Source organism: Egretta garzetta, unplaced genomic scaffold, assembly GCF_000687185.1.
Source record: "Egretta garzetta isolate BGI_Z169 unplaced genomic scaffold, ASM68718v1 scaffold154, whole genome shotgun sequence".
Taxonomy (NCBI): Eukaryota; Metazoa; Chordata; class Aves; order Pelecaniformes; family Ardeidae; genus Egretta; species Egretta garzetta.
The window spans coordinates 6,627,544-6,652,609 of record NW_009259600.1 but is presented as its reverse complement, the minus strand read 5'-3'; the positions used below and the strand labels follow the sequence as shown (position 1 = coordinate 6,652,609).

Here is a 25,066-nt window from a genome sequence, read left to right as displayed (position 1 = left end):
TGCTAAAAACACTTCACAGGCCTCATCATTATAGTCAGAATTACAAATGGTAACCGAAAACTCCAGGCGGACCCTCGATCATACGCCCAGCTGATCCACTGGGAGCGGCTCTCCGGGGGCTGCCCCAGGAGCAGCCCCTCAAGGTGCTGCTGCCCAGGAGAGCCAGGCAGGGCAGGAGTGCAGGAGGAGAGGGGCCAGCCAGCTCCCCAGCCTCTGCCAGTGCTCGGTGGCCTCTGAACCACCTCCTGTGAAGCAGACAAAAGGTCCTGCTTCCTCATTTCAAATCCTAAAAGGTTTAAGTGGGCTCCATGCGAGCACCACACAGGAACTTCAGGTCTATCCTTTCTACGTGCGTGCCACACTTTCCTTGATTTTTCAAGGTCAATAGCCTAGCAAACTGATCTAGCAATCATGTTTCCTTCCAGCTGGAACCGCTGCTCTACCCTCGTTATCTTTCAAATGTGAGTAATGTCCTTTTTGCACCTATTCTGCCTGGCATGGAATTAAGGAGTACAAACTGCAGTCTGGTGTGATACATGTTATCATAAATTATTATTTGCATTTCTTGGAGCTCCCTGACTGTTGCAGCAATCCAATTAACTTCATGTATTCACTATTTTTGAATGTCACACTTTGGCACCCCGACATTTAGTACATATTTCCCAGTTAATTTTCTTTCTTGTTTTCTGTAGATCTGCTCATTTATTATCAGCATAACATCAGTTTCAGTACATCTCAGATAATTAACTCAAGCACAGTCACACTATTTTATACATTAATTGTTACTCAGTTCAATAACATCTTGGAACTTTACAGCTTCAATTCAGATAAGAACTGTAAACATAAATAATTGAGTTTACTATGAAAAGATAGCCACTCTGAACCAAAATAGACTAACGATTTAGCAATTCACATGTCTATACAAACCAGTTTTGAAAGAAAAAGACCTTCTGGTACAAAAAGGATAAAAGGATTTTAAGAAAAATTGTAGCAATTACTCTGGCTGGAAATCGGTCAAAACAGCACCCAGGTGATTTTTAAATGTAATTATTAATGGAATAGTTACAATTACCTTATTGAATCTGGCTATGATAGAAATCTTTTTTTTTATATATTTTGGTATATTTTTTGATATATATATATGTTTGATAAAATAATTTTTGTCTGGCAAATATTTTCTTTTTGCAAAAGAATATTTAACTCATTACTGTAAGAGTAAAACTCAAGATTTTGGGTTACACTTATTTTTTGTATTTTTTAAAAATGGAAAGACATCATTTTCTGCTATTGTAATTCCTTTTTTTCTGATAAACTCCAATAACTAACGAATATTCAGAGCCAAAATAGACTGATGATTTTTCTTTTCACTTTCAAGAGTAATTTTTTGTCTTTGAGATTCCTTGTAAAATTATAAGGTTAGATAAAAATATAACAACATTTTATAATTTATTTAACTTCTGCTTTCTAGATATATGATTATTACACAAAAAGTAAGAAAATGGCTGACAACCAAAAGTACCTGCAGACAGGTAAAGACAGCCGGTATCAGCCTACTTTCAGATGTTTCTATTTCAGCCATAATAATGATACGTGAATGCAGTATTTGTGTTAACCACAGTATTACCCTTAAGAATACCCAAAATCTCTATTAGAGACATGGATACTCAAGATTAAAAAATAAATTAGAAAAGCACCAAACCCAAAATAAATTAAAAGAGCTTGGATTAAATGAAAAAGAAAAAATGACAGCAACAGAAATCTTTTCTGAGCATTTGCATATCTTTGACTATAGAAAAAAATACTAGAAATCACACCAATCCACATCTGTATTCAAAGTCACTAAATTACTTTTAACCCATCAGCAAAATACAGTTTGATAAAAATAGAAGTGAAAGAAGAGATGTGTTCTACATTACCATGTGCATAGAGCTCAGATCTAGAATTCTGAATTTATTCCATCTATCTACATTTCTAAGTCTTACAATTGAGCTTTTAATCCTGTATTTATAGGAACTAGAACTGCAACATCATCAATTTATTCCACAAACTTTTGGTATTAAAAATACAATAAAATACTTGATTGAAAATATAAATGCTATCAGCACTATGGCCAGAGAGATTCTCTCTGCCATTGAGTAGTAAAATTCTTTACATATCACAAATGAGCACAATTGATTAGGTAACCCGCGTGCTCACAGCCTGCTGAGAGTGACAGGACCTGTCCTTCCAGACCAGAGAGATGGTTACGTATCGAGCTTCTTGTCTAAAAATACAATTACTGACTAGTCCACAAGACAGCACAAAAGCCATGGAACAGGCAGTAACTAAACAGTTTCTTCATGTGGAACCTAATCAGGTTTATTACCTGAAGCAAAGAGCTTATTGGTGTGGAGGTGGGGAAGGGGAAGGTGAAGGGACCCCATAAAACTAGGCACAGCTATTCCCATTTACCAGCCTATCAAATTCTACTGGTTAGGCCCTTAGTTTTACACACATTTTATAGAAATTAATTGCATGGAATATTTGTGTGTGGTATTAGCTGTGTTAATTTTTGCCTTCTTAATTATTCTTCAGCATAGCTCCATTCTAATTATTTCATCTTTCCAAGTTTTATCCACATATCTAAAATTTTAAAATTTAAACTGGTATGTAAAAGAATGTATACAAAACAGATTTCCAGTTTCTGCACTGTTTTGAGGGAATATGGATATCTAACCTAGCCTCCATTTTTTATTCAATATTTTGAATGTAACAGACGTTGTAAGAAACAATTAAAGGGTCAAAGAGGTATACTCATAACTGTTATAAATTATCAAATTATTACTGGGCATATTATGATCTTCCCAGAACTCCCAAAATCTAAGCTTCAATTTTCAAAAACAATTGCCAATTCAAACCACTATAAATCAACTACAGCTGATATACAGTAAGAATATCAAAGGTCTTGTCATCCTGTTTGCTTGAATGTTTGTTCAACTCCTCCTCCGCAAGGGTTTCAAGAAAAGTGACAAGTGTTTCTGCTAGCAATCTTTGCTGCTCCATGTACCGCTCTGTTTTGATTTTTAAGGAGGCGACAAGGGCATCCCCAAAACACCATTAAATCAAATGTTTCAGTCAACAGCACAGGTCAGAGGATACCACATGTTGCTGTACCAGTGACACAGCTACTTACTGCAGGTTTCAGAGGAAAAAGGCAATTCTTGGACACTTTTGCACATTGAGACAAGACAAAGTTAAGGAGATCTGCTTCTGATGTATTCAAGCGCAGCCTCCAGTGTTACAGCTCTTACCTCTCGCACATTCTCTCACACAGGTAACTCATAAGGCGGCACTTGATTCATTGCTGAATCAAAGTGTCTCAGTCTGAAGAACTGCAGCTTTTCAGTGTTTGCATGCTCCAAGGGCATTTCAGCCCCATCTGTGTTATATAAATAAACTGAGTGCATGCTTAACTCTTCTTTTCCAGAGCTTAATTTGGTCTTGCTAACAGGTAGAGATACCAAAGTAGCCTGCTAGTAGGCCTAGTACTACTAGTCTCCTACACTAAACACGCAGAATTATGCTTATATATTTATGATGCCCAGTATCTTGCAAATCTAAAACTTGAATTGCAGTTATTGATTAACAGGAACTGCAGCATTGCCTACATCCGATGATGTAGAAAGTTTCAGTCTTATGATGAATATGAATCATTAAAGGTGGAGTTGGTAAGTCCTCTTTGGTATTCTGTATTATTCTCTTTTTGGTGTGCTCTTTTCTACATTTGGCTAAATAATCTTGTAACCAGTTCAGCAAAAACTTCATTTTTTTATCTGGTCTTTTACCTCTTTTACCCCAACTCTGTTCCTTGTGGCTCTAATACACTATATTCCTAATTACTACATTACTGACTATTACTAATTGCTATATTATATAACTGGATTTCTCTGCCTTTTTGTAGGTCATTATTTTCTCCTAATAAAACAAATAAAAAGAGCCTCATGATATTTTGAGATTTAAATGTGTGTCAGCTAGTTGCCAGTCTCTGTTTTACCTTTGTTCCTAACAGAACCAACCTTTTTTTCACTATTCTAACTCCTACATAAATCCAGATGCCTTTAGTTTGGCATTCAATGCTTTTAGTTACTCAGACCCTTTTGTAGTGGCTAATATGGCCTCAGTTGATGGAATTTTCTCTTGATCTACATCCATTTCACGCTGATTGCAAACACTTCTAGAGCTCCACATACAAGAAGCATCTTCTCTCTTTTTTCTCAGTAGTATCAACGCTTTTCAACTCTCCCCAGTAGATCCACTGGGCAGGTTCCAGCCATGGGGGCAAGGAGAGAGGAATGGCACAATTCCTCACACCCTTTGTACTTCGTTGTCAGCTGGGATTCCTGAATCCAAGCAGTGGTGGCCGGGGGTAGGAGTCACTCACCAAGCGTAGCACTATCGATTTGTTTGCCAGAAGAGCTCATGGCAGCAGCACTAAGCAAGAAGCAAGGCAAACGGTTTCAGAGAGGTTGTAAGAGTTTGGGAATTGACTTTGAAAGCCAGACCAACCAAATGAGTCCACAGTGAACCTAGCACGCTGCTCACTCAGCTTCTCTGGGCTTCCATCTCGGCCCTTCCCTCTTCACACTGTGTCTGGCTTAAACACTTAAGAACTGGGAAGCTTAGTTTTCATGCAAAACAATAAACTAGTGCTTGAAAGATTCTTGAGGAAAATTACATAAATCGGGCCAGTGTTGCAGAGCTGCAGCATGGTCAATGGATACTTTTGCCTCTGGTGGAAGACTCTTGTGCTATAGTGTGCTTTTTTTCTGTATTACCAGAACTCAGCTTTTCCTGCACATCAGCTTCTACCAGCACTGCAATTCAGACTTTAATATATATCCTATTTAGTACAAGTCTAGTAGTACTCAATATTTAGAAATAAATAGTTGTTCCAATACCAGAAATACTTTTAGCTAACCCTCAATGCCCACACTGTTCTTCCTCTCGTCTCCTCAGTTGTGAATATGTAAATCAAATATATTGCTTGCTTTCCTTATGTCTGTGCTGAAACCATATTTAAGCAACTCCTGCATTTAAGGAAATAACTCTTTTACACAATATATTACCTGCCAAACTCATGTATACAGAATATTATGGAAGCAGAATGCTTAGTTTTCCAGAAATAATGAGGCATGTATGTGAATAATAAAAAGACACTCTACAATTTTATCACTCATGAGGAAAAAACTATAAGGGAAAATCAATTTCATATTTCAGCAAGCTTCTAAGAATACAGCTGTCTGGTAGTAAACTTTTCCCACAAGCTTCTTAATGTATGACTATGCACCATCAAAGTGTATGTGCCTTCCTCTAAAGCCTCTAGTACTGACTTCCAGAGGTAGAACAAAACTAAAGAGGTATAATACAGTATGCCTATTTTAACATATAATATAAATTCTACTGTTACAGCTTTTCCTTTCTCAGCAGGGAAGGATATTTTTCCTAACTCAAAGTAATCATGAAGGACATACAGTTGTTGTTGACTTCCACTTAAAGAAAGAAATAGAACAGAAATGTAGAAGCAAATTCCATGTGCTAGCTTTCCTGGATATCGCTTAATGCCTAGTTAATGGCATTTTTCTCAGCCATGGCACACTTGACTGCCTGCTTGTGCCAGCTGACAGATTCAAAAAATCAAAGTAACTGTATAGTATACAGAACATGAGATTTCAGTCAGCTTTTGACATAGGTGTTTCAGTTCATGATTCCAGAATAATTTTTGTAGAAAACAGGTAGATAAATTGTACTTACTCATTTTCTGTCTCTACATAATATAAGCACTTAATTAAGGGGAATTGAAGCAGTAGCAGTGAAAAAGTGAAGACAGAACTCTCATATGGCTTATGAGAGTTATGGTTCTCATATGGCTTTAAAACTACACAATTTTAAGAATGCATTTTGAATTAATACATATATGTGAATATTTAGTGCCTAGTTCCACGAGTTCATTGTCAGAATAAATAACTCATTTTCAAGTACTGAAACTACACTTTGGCAGACGAGTAAATTAACTGTTTATTTCTGGAGACAATTTGTTTGATGTGTGCAATAAATAAATCACCATATTCATAAAATAATTCCATTTATAATTTTCCTCTTTAATACATTCCAATAATACTGAAGGTAAAATTTTAATAAAAAAGATAAAAGATGTATAGTGAGGCCCAATAATATGGTGTGGGTGAAATGGAAAAAACAAGGCCAGGAAATGTTTCCTTAGGTAGTTGTTATATTCTATCCAGCTCCTTCATGTGAGAGCCCATTTATTCTCTTTACTCCATACGAGTCCTACTTCTGACTCAAATTTCAGTCTGGCATTGAGGGAGCAGGAAAATTAGTAGAATAAGTCTGGTTATACATACAATACATAAAGTCATATTTCTGTGGTACATACAATCATAACACTTGTGAGAAGGTCTGCTCACAGTATCACGCTCATCTCTGAAAGGTAACACCTTTCAAAGGTGACAATATAGACACACGGGAAAATAGCTTTGCCATAAGCGTCAACATAAAACAAGCATCTAAACATGACAGTAGACCAAGTCACTCCTACCTGTTAATAAAAATTCCTACATCTTCTGTAATAAAAACTACATTTGTAAAATACCCAAATAATCATGCAGCGCATCTACAGAGTTTTTAAGTATTTTAAGCCATTTTCACATTTTTTTTTGTTTTGTCAATTCTATTTTCATCAATAGTGTTTTCCATTTTGTCATGGGCTAAAGCTCTTCCTCTATTTTCCCACACTGAAATACACATTCTAGAAAATAATTGTATCAAGTATATTAGTCTATATTATCTGCAAAACTAATAATACTTAATAATTTTGATGATTTCTTTGTCTTCAAATATTAAATGTCTCAGTCTACAGTAACTCTGCCAATCCTTGGAGCAAGGAACTACATCCTGGAAATAAAAGTCTAAAGCAGACTTCTCAGCCAGCTTTTATAGGTCACAAGTCTCATGTTTCCCACTTACAATCTGACCTCAATTAATGAAGGTTTTTAGAGGACACTGAATTATTTTTGTATAATAGAAGTTTAAATTGAAAATATCTTGATTATTTTAATTAACACACTGTATATGACGTGACCCTGTTCCAGATAGCAGGAAATTTTGGATAGTATATTTGGGGCTATACTACTATGAAATGATTCAGATTTTTGGCAAATTGCCACAGCTGGGGTGGAAGCTTGTTTTGATGTACGCAATACTTTTCCAAAAGCTAAACTGCCACTATTCAAGTAAGTAACACTACATCTTCCAGTTTTCAATAGATCAAGATAACCCTGTGTTCAGCTATATGAAAGCCATGAACAGGTTTCAATAGCTCTCATTCCACCTGTCACTCAATAAACCACTTTTTTCCTTCTCTTTGAGCTTTTAAATCATGGCCTTATTGTTCATTCCAATGGCTAATTACATTGCCACTTTTATTTGATTGAACAACTCATTCTTAAATTTTAATAATCAAGAACACTCTGTGTAAAGTGTTTTGCTGCACATTTCCCATAATTTTATTATAGACACAAAAGAAACTTTTACTGAAGAAACAACCTCCCACTCATCTATTACTTTCTAAAAGGATATTGGATATTTTAGTTTAGCATATTTTGTTGCTTTTCAAAACAAAACTCCCTTGCCTTAGAATGATAATCTTGTTCCAGCCTGGAATCTGATCCTGCTACCTGTTTGTACTTGCTCATTTTCATTTGGCGATTCCGCTCTTCTACATCCATAGCACCTGTTAAGTAAAAAAAAAAAAAAAAACAACAAAGAAAATAAATATACAAGCAGTCCTCAGTTCCAAGTTTAAAGTTATGCTCATGGAAGTTTTAACAGAAAGAGATGAAATCTGATTTACTTAAATTAGAGTGTATATAGTTTCTAAATTACAATTTTGCAGAAAAACCAAAAAATTGTAAGTGGAGGAAAAGGGTGGATAAGTAACTATTTCAGCAGAATCTTAGTACGTATTGTATTCTCTACAGAATTCAAATGAAAGCAACTTTGTGGAAGAAACAAATGTAAATGGAACAGAATGTTTCCACAGAATAGTATTTTACTATTTCAAAAATATTCAAGAGAAACGGAGTCTTTCATTTTAAAAAAGGCATGCGAAGACAGCCTGCTTATTTTGGGTGGAGATTTTAGTTTTGCATTTGTTATAGCGTGATACCAGCATTTTTATATCAATTTACTAATCAAGTAATAACCACAGGCTGGCAGAGCTTCCATTTACTGTTTGAGCATATTCTTACTATGCTCAAAACAATTTAAAGATGTATAAAGGAATGTTAAAGAGCCACCCAGTGGCATCACAGTATTACATTCTAATGACACACAACTTCAAGAATGATTTCAGGATTCACTCTTCTTGGACCAAGTACATGATTAGTCTCAGTTAGGGATGGGTTGGGCATGGTATGATATGACCTGGGTAGCAGCTGGTTCCAGCCAACTGGTACTGTAACACCGCGATTTACTATGTAAAATAATAAGGAAGTAAGTGCCAAAGCTGAGGTGGAAGACTGAGAAACAGAAAAATGAGAGGAAGACAACAGCCCAGAATAAAAAAAAGATTTTCAAACAAAATAAAGTTACCTATTATACACACAGAGGCTTGATTCTCTTCCACTTTAACATGGTATAAATCAAGAATAATTCACAATCCTCTGAATGCTAAAAAGCATTCATTTTAACTGACATTTGTCTTAAACTTTCCAAAGTTTTAACACCAAGGTTGTCTAAGATTAAAATTTCAGAATCCCACTAGTCATGAATGGAAGTTTCTGTATATTACATACATTGAACAATCTGGACTTTTATTTATGGAACTGAGATGGGAATATTAGATTCCAGTGTACTATATAAACCTGAGTTACACTCTAAACCTCAGTTCTAAGTCATAACCTAATAGCAAAGTGGGGCTTTGCACAGGGCTTCCGCAGGGCCTATGAACTTTGTATTTTCTTTCTTGGCAACAGTAATGGCAGTAGCACACACTATGAGAGAGATCTGCCAGCTGAATCTTGTGGCACTTTGTGGGAAATCTGGAAGGAAGAGGGTGAGGGAAGGGAATAAGGCCAAACTGTACTGTTATCTACAAACCCTCCAGCTTCTGATTTTTGTATTCAAACTCTCCATCTTTAGTCACTATAAATAACATGAATGAAAAGGTTTCATAAGAACTTTTAAGAGAAATGAAAGTAAACAAAAATGAATGAAAAATATACCCCAGTGTTTTATAGGGAGAAACAAAATACAGAAGACAGCAGCAGATGAAAATTCCTAAACCAAAGTACAGCTAGTTTTTCCCATCACAATTTTCCTCACCATTATAGGCCCCAAAGCAATACCTGCCAATTTATCATCCAGATGCAGTGATCTTTCTAAGGGTCTAGTTTTAAAAGCTCTAAAGAAACAATTTCTCTTTTGAAAACAAAAACTTTAAACTGGAAAATGTTATTTTTCTTTTTTCAGTGACAGAAGTAACACGTAAGTGGTTTTGAAGTAAACCACTCTAACTTTTGCTTAAAGAAAGGAATCATCTTTTGCTGAAATCATAACATTCTGCAAATCCACTTGTCATTCTTCAGTAATGTAACAAAGGAGATGTTTTTCACCAAAAGGGAAATGTTTTCCGTTTTCCTTGCGAAGTTTTCTTATGAAATCATGTAGGTTCTTTTTCCTGAGATATTCTGCCAAACTACAAAAAGTGATTAAATAACACCTCTTGAGCATAAATTAGAAGTTTCACAATTACTTGTGAAAATATTCATTCTTATCTATGATCATTTGGCGAAGTGAAAGTTAGGTTTCCAATTGCTCATGGTCTGTAAAACCAAGCACTCTGAAATATGCAGTTGAAAAGAAAGTATAACACATACTCAGTGTGAGTCCTCTGTAACAAAATAAGCAAAATTGGTGGCATATTTTAGTCTCAAGAGAAGAATAAGACAGCAAAATTTAGGAGACAAAATCAATTTCCATAAAAGTGTATTAAAAGACAGTCTAACTTGCTATGTGTTTTTGAAACTGCCTTTAACAAGTAAGTGAATTTGGTTACATGCAAAAAGGGGGAATCCTGAGGGCAATGGAAAGTTCATAATGGGGAAGATCAGCTTTGGTTGCAGTATGCATGGAGCTGACATGCAGAAAGTGTGCAGGGCTACTGCTGCCACAGGTGAATCTCGCCATAACTAGAGCCAGATGCAGCTGTGATCTGGATGGGAGCAGGAAAGGTTGAGTGTGTCGTGGCGCTTCCCATTCACGTGGCCCAGCGTGCACGCTTGTTGCACTAAGTGGTGGAGATGCAGGGCTATCGTCATCTCTGCTTCTGCTGGCAAATTTATACTTAGCTAAAACCTATGTGTGGGGGTTTAGCGGGAGCAGAAAGTCCTTCCAGAGAGTTCAGTAACTTTCCAGGTGCATTAGGAAGCTTCAGCTCCAAACGTGATTTTTGTAACCAAGGCTGGACATCAGTCCTACACTAGGACTCCTCTGTAATCAGGAGGTGTATATGGAGTGTGTGTAGACAAATCAGAACTAACATGAATGTCACTATTCGTTACCGATAGTGGTTAAAAATGTAGGAGTGTAAGCTTTCACACTGGAAGCACAAGGGTGACTGAGCCCTTGTGTTATTCAGGTCCTAAGCTAGAGCCCAGCACATTTTCAGGACTATAGGGACTGACACTAGAACAATTAATATACTTTATTGATATACTTTAATCTGCTGCCACAATGTACCAAAGTGTATGCAAATAAATTTTGGCCAGGCAAAAGTGAGTTCATTTGTACACTTCTGCCTTAACTTCCTTCCAGAATTTTGCTTCTAGTCAGTAGCTGTGCCTCCAACAGAAATAGCCAATGAGGCACTCAAACTTCAGCAGTAGGAACAGGAAATATTAAGGAAGATGGATGGAAGAACAAAGCCTGATGTTGCTCACTAAACACAACTGGGTTCATTACACTGCAGGCAATATCTCGGCATTTTGCTTATTTTGAACTCTCTAATGTTAAAAAAACCATTATCGCCTCAGGTTTAGCTCAGTGGGCTTTCATCAACACAGGGAAATTCCTGGCTGACAAAGAGCCAACAGCCGATTCAATACTGGCCATTCTCCACATTTTTAGAAGAAGTGTATTGGGGAAAAGCAGCACAACTACAGTGCAAACACAGTTCTGAAACACCAGAGTAAGGCACCCAAATACTCTGCCCAGCAACCCTGTAACCTGTCCTCAGATCCACGAGGACTGTAGTGAGAGACTAATTTGTGCCAGAGCTTAGCAATTGTGACTAAAGTAAATTAAGCCCTAGGCCACGTGACTTGTACTTTAACCTTTGTTTTTATCTATGGAAATGTAATCAGTAGATATGGAAGTATAAGTGAAACTGAAACTACAGGATATTCTGTAACAGAAGATAAAGAAATGTCTCAATATACAGACAAAAAGGGTGCCTGGAGGCTGCGAGAACAACTCAGGAGAAGACCTCAGATGCCGCGAACAGGATTGAATGAGCAGCAGTGCCATCGGGAAATCAAGCGACCTATAGAGACTGTAAAACCTCATAACAACTGACAGGTGGGGCCCCTCTTCAGAGGCACCCAGCACGAGCTGTAACTACTACTGCATATTAAACATAGCAGAAGAAGGAACTCCAATTCTTCTATTAAGGTGGAACCTAAGGACAAGCCCTGTTGAGGTAATTCCTACCATGACCTAGGTGGCCTCTGTATAATTCCTAAAACAGGACTTGGGGCAGGCACTAGAATCACTGCTCCAGCTTCAAAAGCAAACTGTTATTTTCATGTTTTAACTTGAAATAAGATAAGATTCAGCTACTTCACCATTAAAGCTTTCCTCATAACTGAAAACTAAATGTTTGTTTAATGCTATAAATTTTAAGTGGCTGTAATCAGTGGTGTGGTTAATGCCTAACTTTTTCTGACCTCAAATGCTCATAGAGTCACATTTTTACAAGGAGATAAGCAATCATTCAATTCAGCCTGGAGCTAAAGACAGTTATTTGCTCTCCAGATCAAATATTGCTTACTATCTAGGGTCAGCTGTTAGCCTGTGGTCCACACCAGAGACAAAAGGGAGGAGAAAATGGCCTTATCACCCAGCCTAGCCTAAGGCAAACCTACCTATTTAAAAATTAAAAATAAAAACAGCTAAGAGCTGTGTTCTTTCATTCTTTCTTTCATTGTCTTCTCCAGAGGGAATTATTAAACTGTTCTAGCTACTATAGATGCTGGTGATGGTGATGTGTTTGGAGAAGGTGTTTGCTGCCGTACAGTGGGGCTTCTGGGGCACAGAGAGTAAAAGGGAAATCTGGGGTATGGAATTAGACTGGAGTTCATCTTAAAATACTAGGTCAGATTCGGTTTTGGATAGGCATGGACAAGAGCATGGGAGGCACAGCAGCTCAGGCATGGGGAAAAACTAGTGATGAGGGGACTACAGAAACACAAATTTTGGAAGAGGAAAAAGGCAGCATGCAGTTGAGCACGCTCTGTGCCTGGAGCAGGGAGGACAGAACAGAAGTCTTAAGGTGTATGAGAGCCTTCTTTAGCTGATTCTGGTCTCTTTCTTCCAATTTCTCACCTTAATTTGACTCCCTTAAAGCAAAGGAAATGCATTTGATAAAGCCCTTTCTAAGTTTCCATTTCCTAGTGTCTATTTTGAAATTCCCAAAATATATCAAAATTGCGATCCAACTCTATGGCACATATTTGCTTAAACATAACAGGTAAAGTAATGTAAGGGCAAAAACATGAAAATATTTTGAATAAGTCACCCTACCTGTATCCCCATTCTCTGGATCTGCTTTCTTTTCTTCTATAAACAAATGAAAGCAATATGTAAAACAAAAAGGGGGGGAGAGAGAAAATGCAGAAATAATAATAAAAGTAATATAAATCATGCACTAAAAAGAAAAAATGAAAAAAACCCACCAAATTAATTTAATTTGATGAGTTTAGTCAACCAACCAAGTATGATGCTCTACATCCAGAGGCATATTCACTGCATGCTAGTGTATACATTTGTGCACTCTTATTGCAGACTTACTGGATGGAACCTATGGGTATTTTGTGCACTTCCAGAATCATTAACACACTCAACACAAAAGAGAGCAAGGCAGGTGTCATACATAGTTACTTTACAGTTTCCTTGAACAGGATGATACAAAAATAAAAGTAAAAAATTCACTTGTGCTGTATGTTTTATGCAGTGCATACACAATATGCAGTCTAATGGTTCAAGCATAAAAATTGAATGTGTCGGAATGGTTTTCAGTAATTACTTTAAATCTTCATTGGTTTAATCAATTCTCATAGCCTCCACAGGTTAAAAGGTTTAACAATGGTATTACTGTAGCTTGTCTTAGAGTTAAAAAATTATGAAGAACGAAATACACCACCAGCAATACTCAGAACCCAGTTCATGCACATAAATCCTGCTAAATGATGCCAACAAATATTGTGAATGCATATCAAAGGTTGTAAATGGCTCAGGGCATTCCTCTGTCACAAAGAAATGAAAATACATTGGATCCCTATCAAATAGTTTGGCAGTCCATAAACACTGCACTCTGAAATCCAAGTTTGGTAATTAATGTGAAAGAATTTTAAGTCAAATGAAATTTACTTTAATTAGAAATACATTAACTTTTAAGCAGACTCTCTGTTTCTTTTTCTTACTGTAAGCCAAAATGATATCAAATTCAATTAAAACAATCCCATGAATATGGAGCAACAACCCCCAAGCTACAAACCAAAAATAGCATGTATTATTAGAATTAAATTTTTTTCCAGAATTATTGGTTATTGAGGGTTGCTCACAAAATTACGATCTACTTTATAGTACACAGACTGAAGAGGGAAACAGCTGTTATATTCTAAGGAAACACCATTTTGTAGATGGGTATCAAAGCAGAGGATGAAGTCAAGCTTAAAGAGAAATCATACTGGGGCAAGGTAGAAGTGTAAGAAAGAAAAATATGGTCCTGTGGAGAGCATAAATAATGCACCACACTTTGACAGGATCTGGCATCCCATCCTGTGTGGGATCAAGGTTGTTCTTCTGCTGGCAATTCCTAGTGGAACTCTTAGGCCAATTAATGGGAAACAGATAGAGCAAGTCATAAGCCTACACTTTTGGAAAACAGTGGGTACCAAATGAGTTTTTGAAACCTCCCTCATTCCCCAACCTTTCCTGCCCCATATTGTACACAGTTTATAAATAAGGTTTTTTGCATTCTGCTTTGGCCGTTGGGTAGCCTGGCCTTTATTATCTATGTGGGCTGTGGATATTGCTAGGAAAATAGCAGAAGAGAGAAATAGTTGTGTTTGCTTTTCAAGCTTTCTTTTTTTTTCTTTTCAAATTGCTGTCACTGATATAAAAGCTACAAATACAACACTGTCTTCTACTGCCTCATTACTTTCTAAAGCAGAAAGCAATTTGATAGCAATACCACTAATTCAATATAATGCAAAATAGATGAAAGTGAAGTAAGAATCATTAAAATACCCTTGATTTTGAGCTCCAACAGAATGATGACAAGTCTAAGTTATTCCATACACATGGTGAAAAGAAATCTTTACTTTGCCTGAAATATCATCTTAATAAAGAAATCTAACACTATATAGGATAACTCCTTTTTTAAAATGCCTAGAAGTCCATTCATCCATATGTCTGGATGTCTTTCAACCATGACTCTTTAAATAAAGACATTGTCAAAATAAGGGAAACTTGAAACCTGTCCAACTTTCACCTGTTCTTGCTCCATATTTAAAAAGCATGTAGAAAAGTATTTCCAGATTGACTTATGGAAAAGAATACCATGGTATTAGCAAGCAATAAATTCTATTAGATTCTTGAATTTTAGAAGTATAATTGTTGTGACATTTATTACATATCTCTACAATAAATAAATCCTTTACATTTTTACAAGAAAGGTTGGTACAGTGGATCCTACTCTCCAAAACAAGGTTTCAGTCCTATTTTGAAGAGCCGTCTGAATAAGTACTAGAAAGAACAGAAGACTGGATTGAGAAAGATCTCACTTGGGTGGGAAGCAGCAGAACTGAACAATATGGGTATTGTCCGTTGACCACATAAAACAATGCTAACTTCTCAACAGCAAAGATCTTCCCAGCAGCTATGGGCCTAGTCATCACCTCTTAAAAGAATTCAGAAGAGGTTCAGAATGTTGTTACTAAAATAATTCATGCTTTTGGTTCCCCCTGTTATTAGGTGCTCAATTCAAAAAAGCTATGAAGAGCCTTAATGTCTTGAAAATTCTGAAAACCAATAAATCAGTCTGAGATAATTTTAAAATGTCTCAAACTGAATAATATAAAATGTCAAAGTCACCAGTCATTCCTAAAAATCTTTGTCTATTTCTATTTAAATGATTTCTTCGATACCATCACATTAGTAAATATTTTTCTATCTTGCTTGAGTTAACCTTGGTTTACAAAGTGAAAAGCATATACCATATCCTGTTGTGTAACTATCTCCATTTAAGAACTGAGGTTTTTCAGAATTAAACAATTTGGAGGAAAAAAAATTGTGCTTTTATAAAGGACACATTTCTGTACATTACAGAAAAAATCCTATATGTTTTTGGCTTAATCAGAATACAGATATATCAAAGTGTATTGATGAAATATAGAGATGAACTATAGGGATAGAGAGATTGAAATGCTGAAAGATCCTCTTTCATAACGTTCTTCCACCATCACAGTTGACAATGCTATTATAATTATCACTGACATTTCATAAAACAGTAGACACAGCCATGTTCCCCTGGTCTTGTAATGGTCTATTCTTTCTAACAGGTACTAATATAGCTAATAGGTATCTAACAATCTAACATTTATCTGGAGGATAAAATGAACAGAAAAGAATTCTAATCAAGAGGCTCATACAAGAGCAGATTTAACAGGAACTAAAACTGATCTAAAATTACCTTGGTCAGCTATATTTTCTTGGAAATGCCTTAACTCAATGAGCTCTGCTGTTCTAATGGGAACTGGGAGGTGCCACGGCCAAAGTACCCCAGCAGGCTTCACACACCTCGCCCCAAGAACTACTATAGAGCAGGGACTCCAAGTCCCTTGGAGCAGAACATGACCATCTTGGTACATGTCCGAATAGAATAACAGTTCCACAGAAGAAGCAGGATAGCAGACTTCTCCCTAGCCATGGATACTGATGGCAGTGTTGAAGAATTTCTCAAAAATTGCTGACTTCCTGGGGAGCATAAGTGGGAGCTTGACTCTGCAGCCCTAAGGTTACAACTGGGAGGTGCTGGACTTAACAGTCTTCCTCCCAGGGTTTCTTCCTTCTCTCACAGCTGACTGCCCCAAACTTGAGGTTAGAGCCTGGTTCCCTCTTGATCTGTCTCTCCTGCAATGATTTTTAGCTGTGCAGGGATCAGTTCAACAGGTTGGTTCAGGGATCCAGCAGAAAGCTATTTGATTCAGCTCAGGCTGAGCCTTAAATAAACCTCGACTTCTTGCTTTGAATGAAAGAAATTGCAGCCTCCAACACCGGAGAATGTGGATTTTACTGCAACAGACACGGAACTCCTTGTTTGTCTCCGAGTTTAGGCATAAGATAGTACAATGACATAAAATGTTTCATGCTTCTCTTTTTCATATTTGCAAACACTTAAAATCAGCACTATGACTAACAATTGCATTTATAGAGTGGATAAATTAGCTTCTTATGTGCTTTATTGAAAATTGAATCTGATTTTTCGAAGTAGTACGAATTATTAAATAACATTTTATTTTAAAAATCAAATGCATATGTAGGACCCTAACTTTTGGTAAGTACTTTTAAAAATGCTAATCAAACTTCTTACTAGCGATTTCTCTTGAAATACTATTTGTGAGAATACAGGAAAATCAATTTTATACTGAAAAAAAAATCCCTGAAGCAATATTCTTGTCAAAACAGGGAAAGGAAACAAAATTGTCTCCTAAAAGCAAAATCTAAAAGTTATTTTCTTTGAACATCAAAACTTGTCAGTTAAAGATTTCCTCCCATTTCCAGAGCCATTCAATTCCAATTCTACCTCTAAGAAATTAGCTCTAAATTTTGTCATTCTGGCTGTCTACACTGTGAAAAATATAACTGCCTAACTGCTACAGGTCTAGCAAAATATCAGGTGATGTGTGATATAAATGGTTGCTGAAATTCGCTCCAGGGCTTTATGTCCAATGTGTGGCAAATACATAGAAAAGTTATTGCTGCAGCAAACAAGGCCTTTCCAAGAAGTCTGTGATCTACATCGCAGTCTGAATGAAAAGAATACGGCTGACACCTACAGAAATGTGGAACCAGAAAAAAAATAAGGTTGTTGAAGTGGTTTTATAGTACTGTTTAAATGAGATTGAAGTGTCAATTACTGTCCTTAGAAGGGAATGCTAGAATGAAGACAATTTCAGTTAGCCAGCTTCCTAGTGGGGGAACATGCCTTTGCATTCCTGTTTTCTATTTAAGAATTGCTTGACGGTTTTGTTGGTTTTTTTTTTCTTCTTGGCTTCAAACTTGACACACTAAACAAAGGCTGAAACCCGGGGGACATTTCTCACCAATTAAACAAATTTTTATCACAATGCTTAAACCATGTTAACAATGTTACTTTGGATTATTTGCAGAATACATGGCACTGCTTAGTAAAAGAATTGAATAAGATGGTGTGGTGATCTAAGCTACAAAGCTAAAGAATCTCTAGAATCACGGGTTCATAAATTGACAGGGTCAGCTCAGGTCTTCATCACTGGGGATAGATCAGCGCAGCTGGTAAAGGACAAAGGTCTCTTGAAGCAAGCTGGGAAGTTCTACATTGCATGTTTATTAAAGTAATGATGAGGGTTATGACCAGCTTTTTTTTTTATGGTGTGGATCCTTTTACAAAGTTATTTTTGCAAGGTACTCTGTAATGTTTGTCCTTGCTACCTCATACAAAGGTGTACATACATTCTGGTGGCCTTTGAAAAATACTGAGCGCCCACATGGAAAAAGGAAAAATGAAAGAAGTAGCAAGATGAATATTAGCTAAAACACCCCATTTTGCTTCTCCAAAGAATTCTGGCACATCCTCCCTATATGAATGACACGCAGGAGGATTTTGAAAATATAACAAAAATATCTGAGGGGTCAGTGGGCCCTTACATTCTGTACTCATAACAATCCATTCAGATCAGCCATGCTATAAACTCTGCATTGTCTTCATGAAAGCCTGAGCACAGGCTTATTGTTAAGCTCCCCAACATCCTGTTTGCCAAGCATGCAAATTCCTCAGAGTTCCCACCACTGGTATACTCCACAGTATAACCACAGAATAATTCACATTCTGATATAGCCACTTCAAAACATAGGCACAAACACTTAATGATAACTAAGTTTCTGCTTCCAGAAAAGCAAACAGCTATTAATAGAGATTCTTCAGCCATCCTAAGAATGCAAGACATCTTCATTAGCATCTCAATAACCAGAAATATGGTCAAAGATTTAACCAAAGAACACAAAACCAACAGTGGCATATGTACCTGCATAGACCAGACTCAGGAGAACTACAAATTCAGCTAGCAAACTTTTACTGATAAAAAATATACACATAATGCTAGTCTGTCTTTTGCACAATTATGCTCTCGTTCTTAATTATACAATCTGATATTCTTACTGTTTTCCTTCAGCATACTGAAGATTGGCCTTTATTTACATGTTTCAATACAGATGGCTATTTTGGGGGTTGGATTTTAGGCCTTTGGTTTCTGGTTTTAATTCTAATCAAAATTAAAAATAAGGACAAAGAGCCTCCCAGCTATCCAATATGATACAACTATTAGCATGTTAAGTACCTTTAAACTTAATTTGGAGTTTACTTATTCCTTTGGTTTTTGTTGACCAAATACAGATTTAAACTCTTTAAATGTCTCAGTCACGGTCTAAGGCATCAAATTTTAAACACGCCTGTCAAACTAAATATCACAGAAGCCTTCGGAGATGCACAAGTAATGTAATCATATTTGTGCTAAAATGTTACAAATTCCATCCAGAAATTTATTTTCAATATATGAAAGATGGAAACAAAACAAAACACCATCCTGGTCTTTAAAGGAAAGTGTGTCACTGAATATTGACTATAACAAAAAGTCAAAAATAGAGGGGTGTCACGTTCTGTTTATAAAGGTTAAGTATATCACATTAGATTCACTCTTGGAAGCCTTGAAAAACCTCTTATGATACTGTAAGATAAGAAGAAATCAAAATAACTGTGCTCCTTGTCTTCTACTGCAGTTGATTTCTTAAACTCTCTCAATCTTACAAACTTTTTTTCCTTGCTTTCTCCAACAGTTTATTTGCCAGACCCTTCTACTGTTTGGCCCTCCACTGTCCAGGCCTATGAGCTCTTCCAGTTTGGTCACCCATCTTTAATAGGGTTTTTTAGTTTTTGTAGGCTTCACCCCCAGCAATCATATTACAAAGAAACATAATTTTCCATAAAAATTATACAACACAGAAAAAAAAATGCATATTTCAAAGTCCTTGTCTATTTGAATTTCATTCTCAACGTTAGCAAAAACTCTAATCAATCCTTCATGTGCTCTTAACATAAGCGTTTTGCTCCAAATATTGCAGAAAAGAACTGGAATCTATTTCCCTGCCTTTCATGGCTCTTTAGAAATGGAGCTGTCCCCAATACTCCATCTTGTAACTTCCATCCACCTCCTTAGAAAGCAGCAATGACTGGGCATCCCTGCTCCATCCCTTCTGATCCGTGAATAATTAGAATTAATTAGCCATGGATCAGCCTTTCCATAGTTTTGGTGATCAGTTTTGGGGTATAGTTACTTGAGTCAGCTCACATCTAGGCCTAGATTAATTTTGCAAGGCTGAAGAATGTTTTCTGTTTCTCATATATTTGAAGACCACAGTAAGTATTACTTGCAATTGCAAGTAGTTGTTGGTGCAACGGTAACTGGTTGGTCTGAACCATCTTACTGATGAAAAGAAAGATGTCTGCTTCATCACTAGGGTTCTTTGGCAGGCAGGGGCTTAATTTCATTGCTCATACTGAATACATTGGGAGGTGAAGAGGCATATGTCTCCCTAACAGTTTTCACAATACTTAAATCCTATGAAACATATTAAATTATTTCCAAAATGTGGTTTTAGAAATAAATTGTCAAAACTCTGCATTGCAAAGCTCCTCTCTTGCCCAAGGAAAACAGGGTTTAGCCAGTAAGAATGCCATCAAGCTGTACTTCTGTCAGATAATAAAAGTTATATAAAAACATTATTGCTTGTTAGCTTCTGAACTTGCTTTTGTGCTTGAAATGTACAGCATAAACTTTGCATGCACTCTCATAGGACTTTTCAATTTAAAAAAAAAATCTAGATTTTTTCAGGGAATAAAATTTTCTCATTTTTGCAATTAAAGATTATAATATCCAGAGAGAAGAAATGGCAATATTTTTCTTTCAATACAATATTCACATATTCAGATACTTAGCTTTCACAACACCTCTTGACCTATTAAAACATAAAATCAATAGCTAATCCTTTAATTCATGTGAATGTTTGTTAGCATGGTAGATACTGTGAAAACCATTTTCTAATGAAACCTGCAAATGGATAATCCTAGTTCCACACTTTTTAAAGCAAATTCCAAAACAATAGGAAAACATATCCTTCTAAAGGCGTGCCTTTGAAGTACCACCCTTGCTTTTAGCTGTGTGCACAACTGCTCAAAGTGCCTTGTACTGAAATGTGTAAGCTATTTTGTCATTGAGGTAAAAACCTGGAAGAATATCCATTTCAAATGTACACCTGAAAATATGATACTATGCACAAAATAAACTAAATGCTCTTGAGGTTAAGGGCAGTAATAATAACTTTTGCAACTGCACTGCTGATCCTGCCTTTGCACTTCTGTGCTACTGTGCCTAATACATTTACTTAACACTGTTGGTGAGCTAAACAGTGTTTTGCAAAAGAGCATCTGAATTGGAAAGTCAAAAAAAGTTAATAATACACAGGTACTGCCTTCTCACATATGTTCAAGAAACACAGGTGACAAAAACTTATGTTCTTCTGAGACACTACATATCATTTTAAGGTCTGATTTCTTCCGACCCTAAGAATCAGATGGGCTGATTTGAAATTTTGATTCAATATATTGATTCAATCAACAGCTCAGAGGAAGGGTCTTGAATAAAAAGGTGCACAACTTTCCTTTTATTATGAACAGATAGGAAATGGGCCACCCTACACTCTAATTTCTTTTTTGTAATGAAGGAGATTCAGAATCACTGCACAGGAGCTGGGAATGGATCGTAAACACAAGGTAAGTAACCCCAGTCATACAGCATAATTTATTAATTTCTAATAGTGGCAATTTACAGAAGATGGAATTCAGATCGTACTACCAGTTGCCTTCTCTATCCATACCCAACTTTTTTTCCCCTGTAATTTAAGTGATTTCTATCTTGAGATTTGTTTAATTTGCAAGATTCCGTAAAGATAATCTCTGACCCTGATTAGGACAGGAGTAGTACCAAAGGTAAAACTGAGTTCTGAAGGACCGAGCCATAGTAAAGACAAAAATATTTGACTAAATACCACCTAAGTTTAAGGGACCAGTTAGTGTACCCCAAAACTGCTTCAGATTTTAGAAGCTAAATAGCATCCAAGTGGCTTCTCTGATTTCTTAGGATAATAGCAAAGGCACATGAAATTAATTAGAGCTTTGACACAATAACTGTGAAATTTAAATTTTATAGGTGAATTTAATTAACTTAAATATGGGGAATTTAACTGTTGTTCTGACATACCACAACTGAACAAGCAGAGAAGTGTGAACAACTACTGCATTTTCAGAGCTAGGATGCCTTGCTAGAGATTAGTTCTCCACCAGTAATATAAAGTACATGGAAAATTCAATAAAATGGCAGATCAAAATTTGATATGAAAGATGAAACCGCAAGTAATGCAGAATATGAAAAAAAGCCATGAACAATACAGCTAAGTTAGAGCTCCTTCAATGTTTTGACTTCCCTCTCTCTCTCTTTATCATAATCTTATGTTTTACACTTTTTTTGGCATGAGATAATAGCTTTTGATCACAAACAACTCTACTTCTAATCAAAATAGTTTTTATTCAATGAAGCTAAGCTTGAAATTCCAGTGCATGAAATTTAACTTACTAAAATTATTACTTCTCAAATTATATCCTCCCCGGAGTGAAAAATAACTAGTTATATCAGAGTTTCCTTAATTTTTGTAGCTGTTTTCAAATGCAAAGATAAAACAAATTATAGATTGTTTTCATGTGCTAATTGGAAGCTTAAAGGCTGATTTACAGATAATGGAGATGGGAAATAAGAACTGGTGTGATAGAAATCGAATCAGTTTAAAGTCTTAAGGTATAGCACACGTCACCTTTTAACACCTTTTGTAGAGTACATAGTTTATAGGTAAAAAAATTACATAATTCTTACAGCTTGGCAATAGTTAAATATATTGAGGGGGAAGGGAGTGAAAAGTATGTAAGGTGAGCTGTGATAAAATCTATAGGAAAGGTAAAATGAAAAAAATAACACAGAGAAAAGCAGTAGAAGAGACAGACCTGAGTTTCTTCTCCTTGATGATTCCGCTTCTTCTGTGATCACATCGTGTAATGTACAGACATAGACAAAGGAGATGGGCGTGAGAGGATGTATTCAGAAGGTTAAAACTGACACTGAGGGAAAGGGCCAAAAATTGTTTTAGAGAGAAGTCTGCAGAGCAGAGTTAGTAAATGGGGAAAAAAAATAACAGAGACACCAGAAGGAAAAAGAAAGCTGAGGAAGAAGTGGTTAAACTACTGTTGTTGAAAAAGAACAGTAAAGACAGGGTTAGTATAGGAGCTGAGGAAATAACAAAAGTTATAACTGACATCAAAGACAATCCTTGCAAGGAAGCTGAAGAAAAAGCTGAATAGTAAAAGGTATGTTAACTAGCACAAACACTTTTGGTCATGACTGTTCAACTTTTTGGAACGTAATCTACTTGAACGCAGGTATTATTTTTCTATGTCAAGTATTGAACATTCAGTTTAACGTCACCAATGGGAAGTCTATTATTAGATTTTTCAATTATTAAATTGTTGTAATTTATGCTGAACCAAACTCCACAAATCCAAAATGGAAAACAGATTTTTTTCAGAAGGATATACAAGCTCAGGAATTTCAGAATCCACATAACACACTCTGGAAAGGACTGCATTATTGTTACACTCTGCCAAAGGCAATATTATCAAGAGCAAAATACAGAATGTGAGAAAAGAGAATGTATAGCTATTAGCTCTCATGGTCAATTCAGCAGATACTTTTTCAGAACCAAATGTTACTCTCATCTCACAGAAGTCTAAGTTACTGCAAATGCATGCAAGTTCAATGCCAAAGCAACTATCTCATTACTTACTTCATTACTTCACATCCAAAAACATACACTGCTATTTCAGACATGAAGAACATTTGAGGGACAGTGTCATTCTCTGTACCAAAAATATATTTGTAGCAAAAGAAGGGAGGGATTAATCTTGAAAAGTAATAATTATCATAAAGAACTGATGCTACCATCACTAGCAGAACAAATGCATTCTTCCAAAAATCATCAGAAATAAAAACCAGTATAAATCTATAAGTCCTGATCTAATTTAAACTTGCAGTTTGTTAATGAGTCACAAAACATTCCTCAAAATTCATTAACACTGCAGATGTTAGATTAAGAATTCCAGAAAAGTTCATACACCACAAAAAAATTTATAATTTTATCCACATTTTGCAGTCAATATCAAGATACCACTGAAAAATGCAAAATTAGAATAAGTAATATAAATTGATAAAATGAAATTAAAGACAACACTAAATTCCACTTGATAACCATTGTGTTCTATAGGCAAACAATTTAATTCTATAGCTGGAAGATTATAATTTTCATCTACTGTCAAATGCCAAGACTGTACCAAAACATTGTTGTAAATACAAGCAGCTTGTAACTTATATATTCAGAATGCATTTTTAGGCAATTAAATTTGCTTACATGTAAAGTGCTATATATGAGATATGTAATATGAAAGCATATCAGCTGACAGTTTTGACAGAGGATGCTATGTATTCACATGTTTAAAAAAAGTAATGGCGTATAAAGATCTTTTTATCTGGGCAAGTCCAATGAATCCATAGGATCAAATACAAATACAAAGACCTACTTCTCCCTGGTATTAATATAGCATAGCTATAATTGCTGTAACTGTTAAATAATTAAATCATTATTACCACCACCAAACCCCACCTAAAGTACTTAAAATTTTCTGAAAATATTTTCTATTACACATCTATAGCCCTGAAGCAAGCACTCCTGCTATGTAAAAACCAGTTATTAGAAAGTCTCGATCATGACCCCCTTGTACTTCATTTATTATTTTGAATATCCATAAGAATGCAGAGCTTTGAGACATATGCTGCATTAAGATAAATCCTTCTTGAGAAATTTTCACAGGATGTTTGGAGTCACATTCTTTCCAAATTTGGCATATGCTTGGTGTGGTAATGCATGGCATTCCAGTAGTGTCAGTGGGGCTCAGCATGGGCACAACTGAATGCCAGGGAAGCTCCCTTTGAAGATTTTAGAACCAAATAACCAATATTTGGCTGCATAACAGTCACACGTACCAATACTTTTTAAAAATTGCATTTGTAAAAGTCCTCATGCAAAGTATTTGTTATGAAAAAAATTATTTACACATCAAAGTGGCAAAAAAAATTTAACTACAAATATTTTTCAGTTTTAAGTTTTTACTGATCAAATATATTACAAGAATGATTCTAATAGAAGCTGGAGAGGAAAATAAAAGATAATAGGTATCTTCTCACTGTGGATACCTGTTCAGCTGATATCTCATCTCTTGAGATAAATGGCTTATAATATTTTTGTATTAATTGTT

At 35.9% G+C, this 25,066-nt stretch overlaps 1 protein-coding gene across 15 annotated transcripts in view; it reads right to left on the bottom strand.

The window, feature by feature from the left end:
* RIMS2 (regulating synaptic membrane exocytosis 2) overlaps window positions 1–25,066 on the bottom strand; it is a 345,182-nt gene that overhangs the window by 91,315 nt on the left and 228,801 nt on the right. For 2 of the 15 annotated variants that reach the window (XM_035893820.1, XM_035893822.1), the window contains exons 17-18: window positions 22,706–22,738; window positions 7,689–7,789 (exon numbers count right to left, since the gene is read on the bottom strand). The exons of 9 other annotated variants lie outside the window; for them this stretch is intronic. In XM_035893820.1, the coding sequence (XP_035749713.1) occupies window positions 7,689–7,789; window positions 22,706–22,738 (134 nt within the window). Of the gene's footprint in view, window positions 1–7,688; window positions 7,790–22,705; window positions 22,748–25,066 lie in introns of all 15 variants that reach the window. 4 more of the 15 variants (XM_009638379.2, XM_035893819.1, XM_035893824.1 and 1 more) reach the window with 4 other exon arrangements.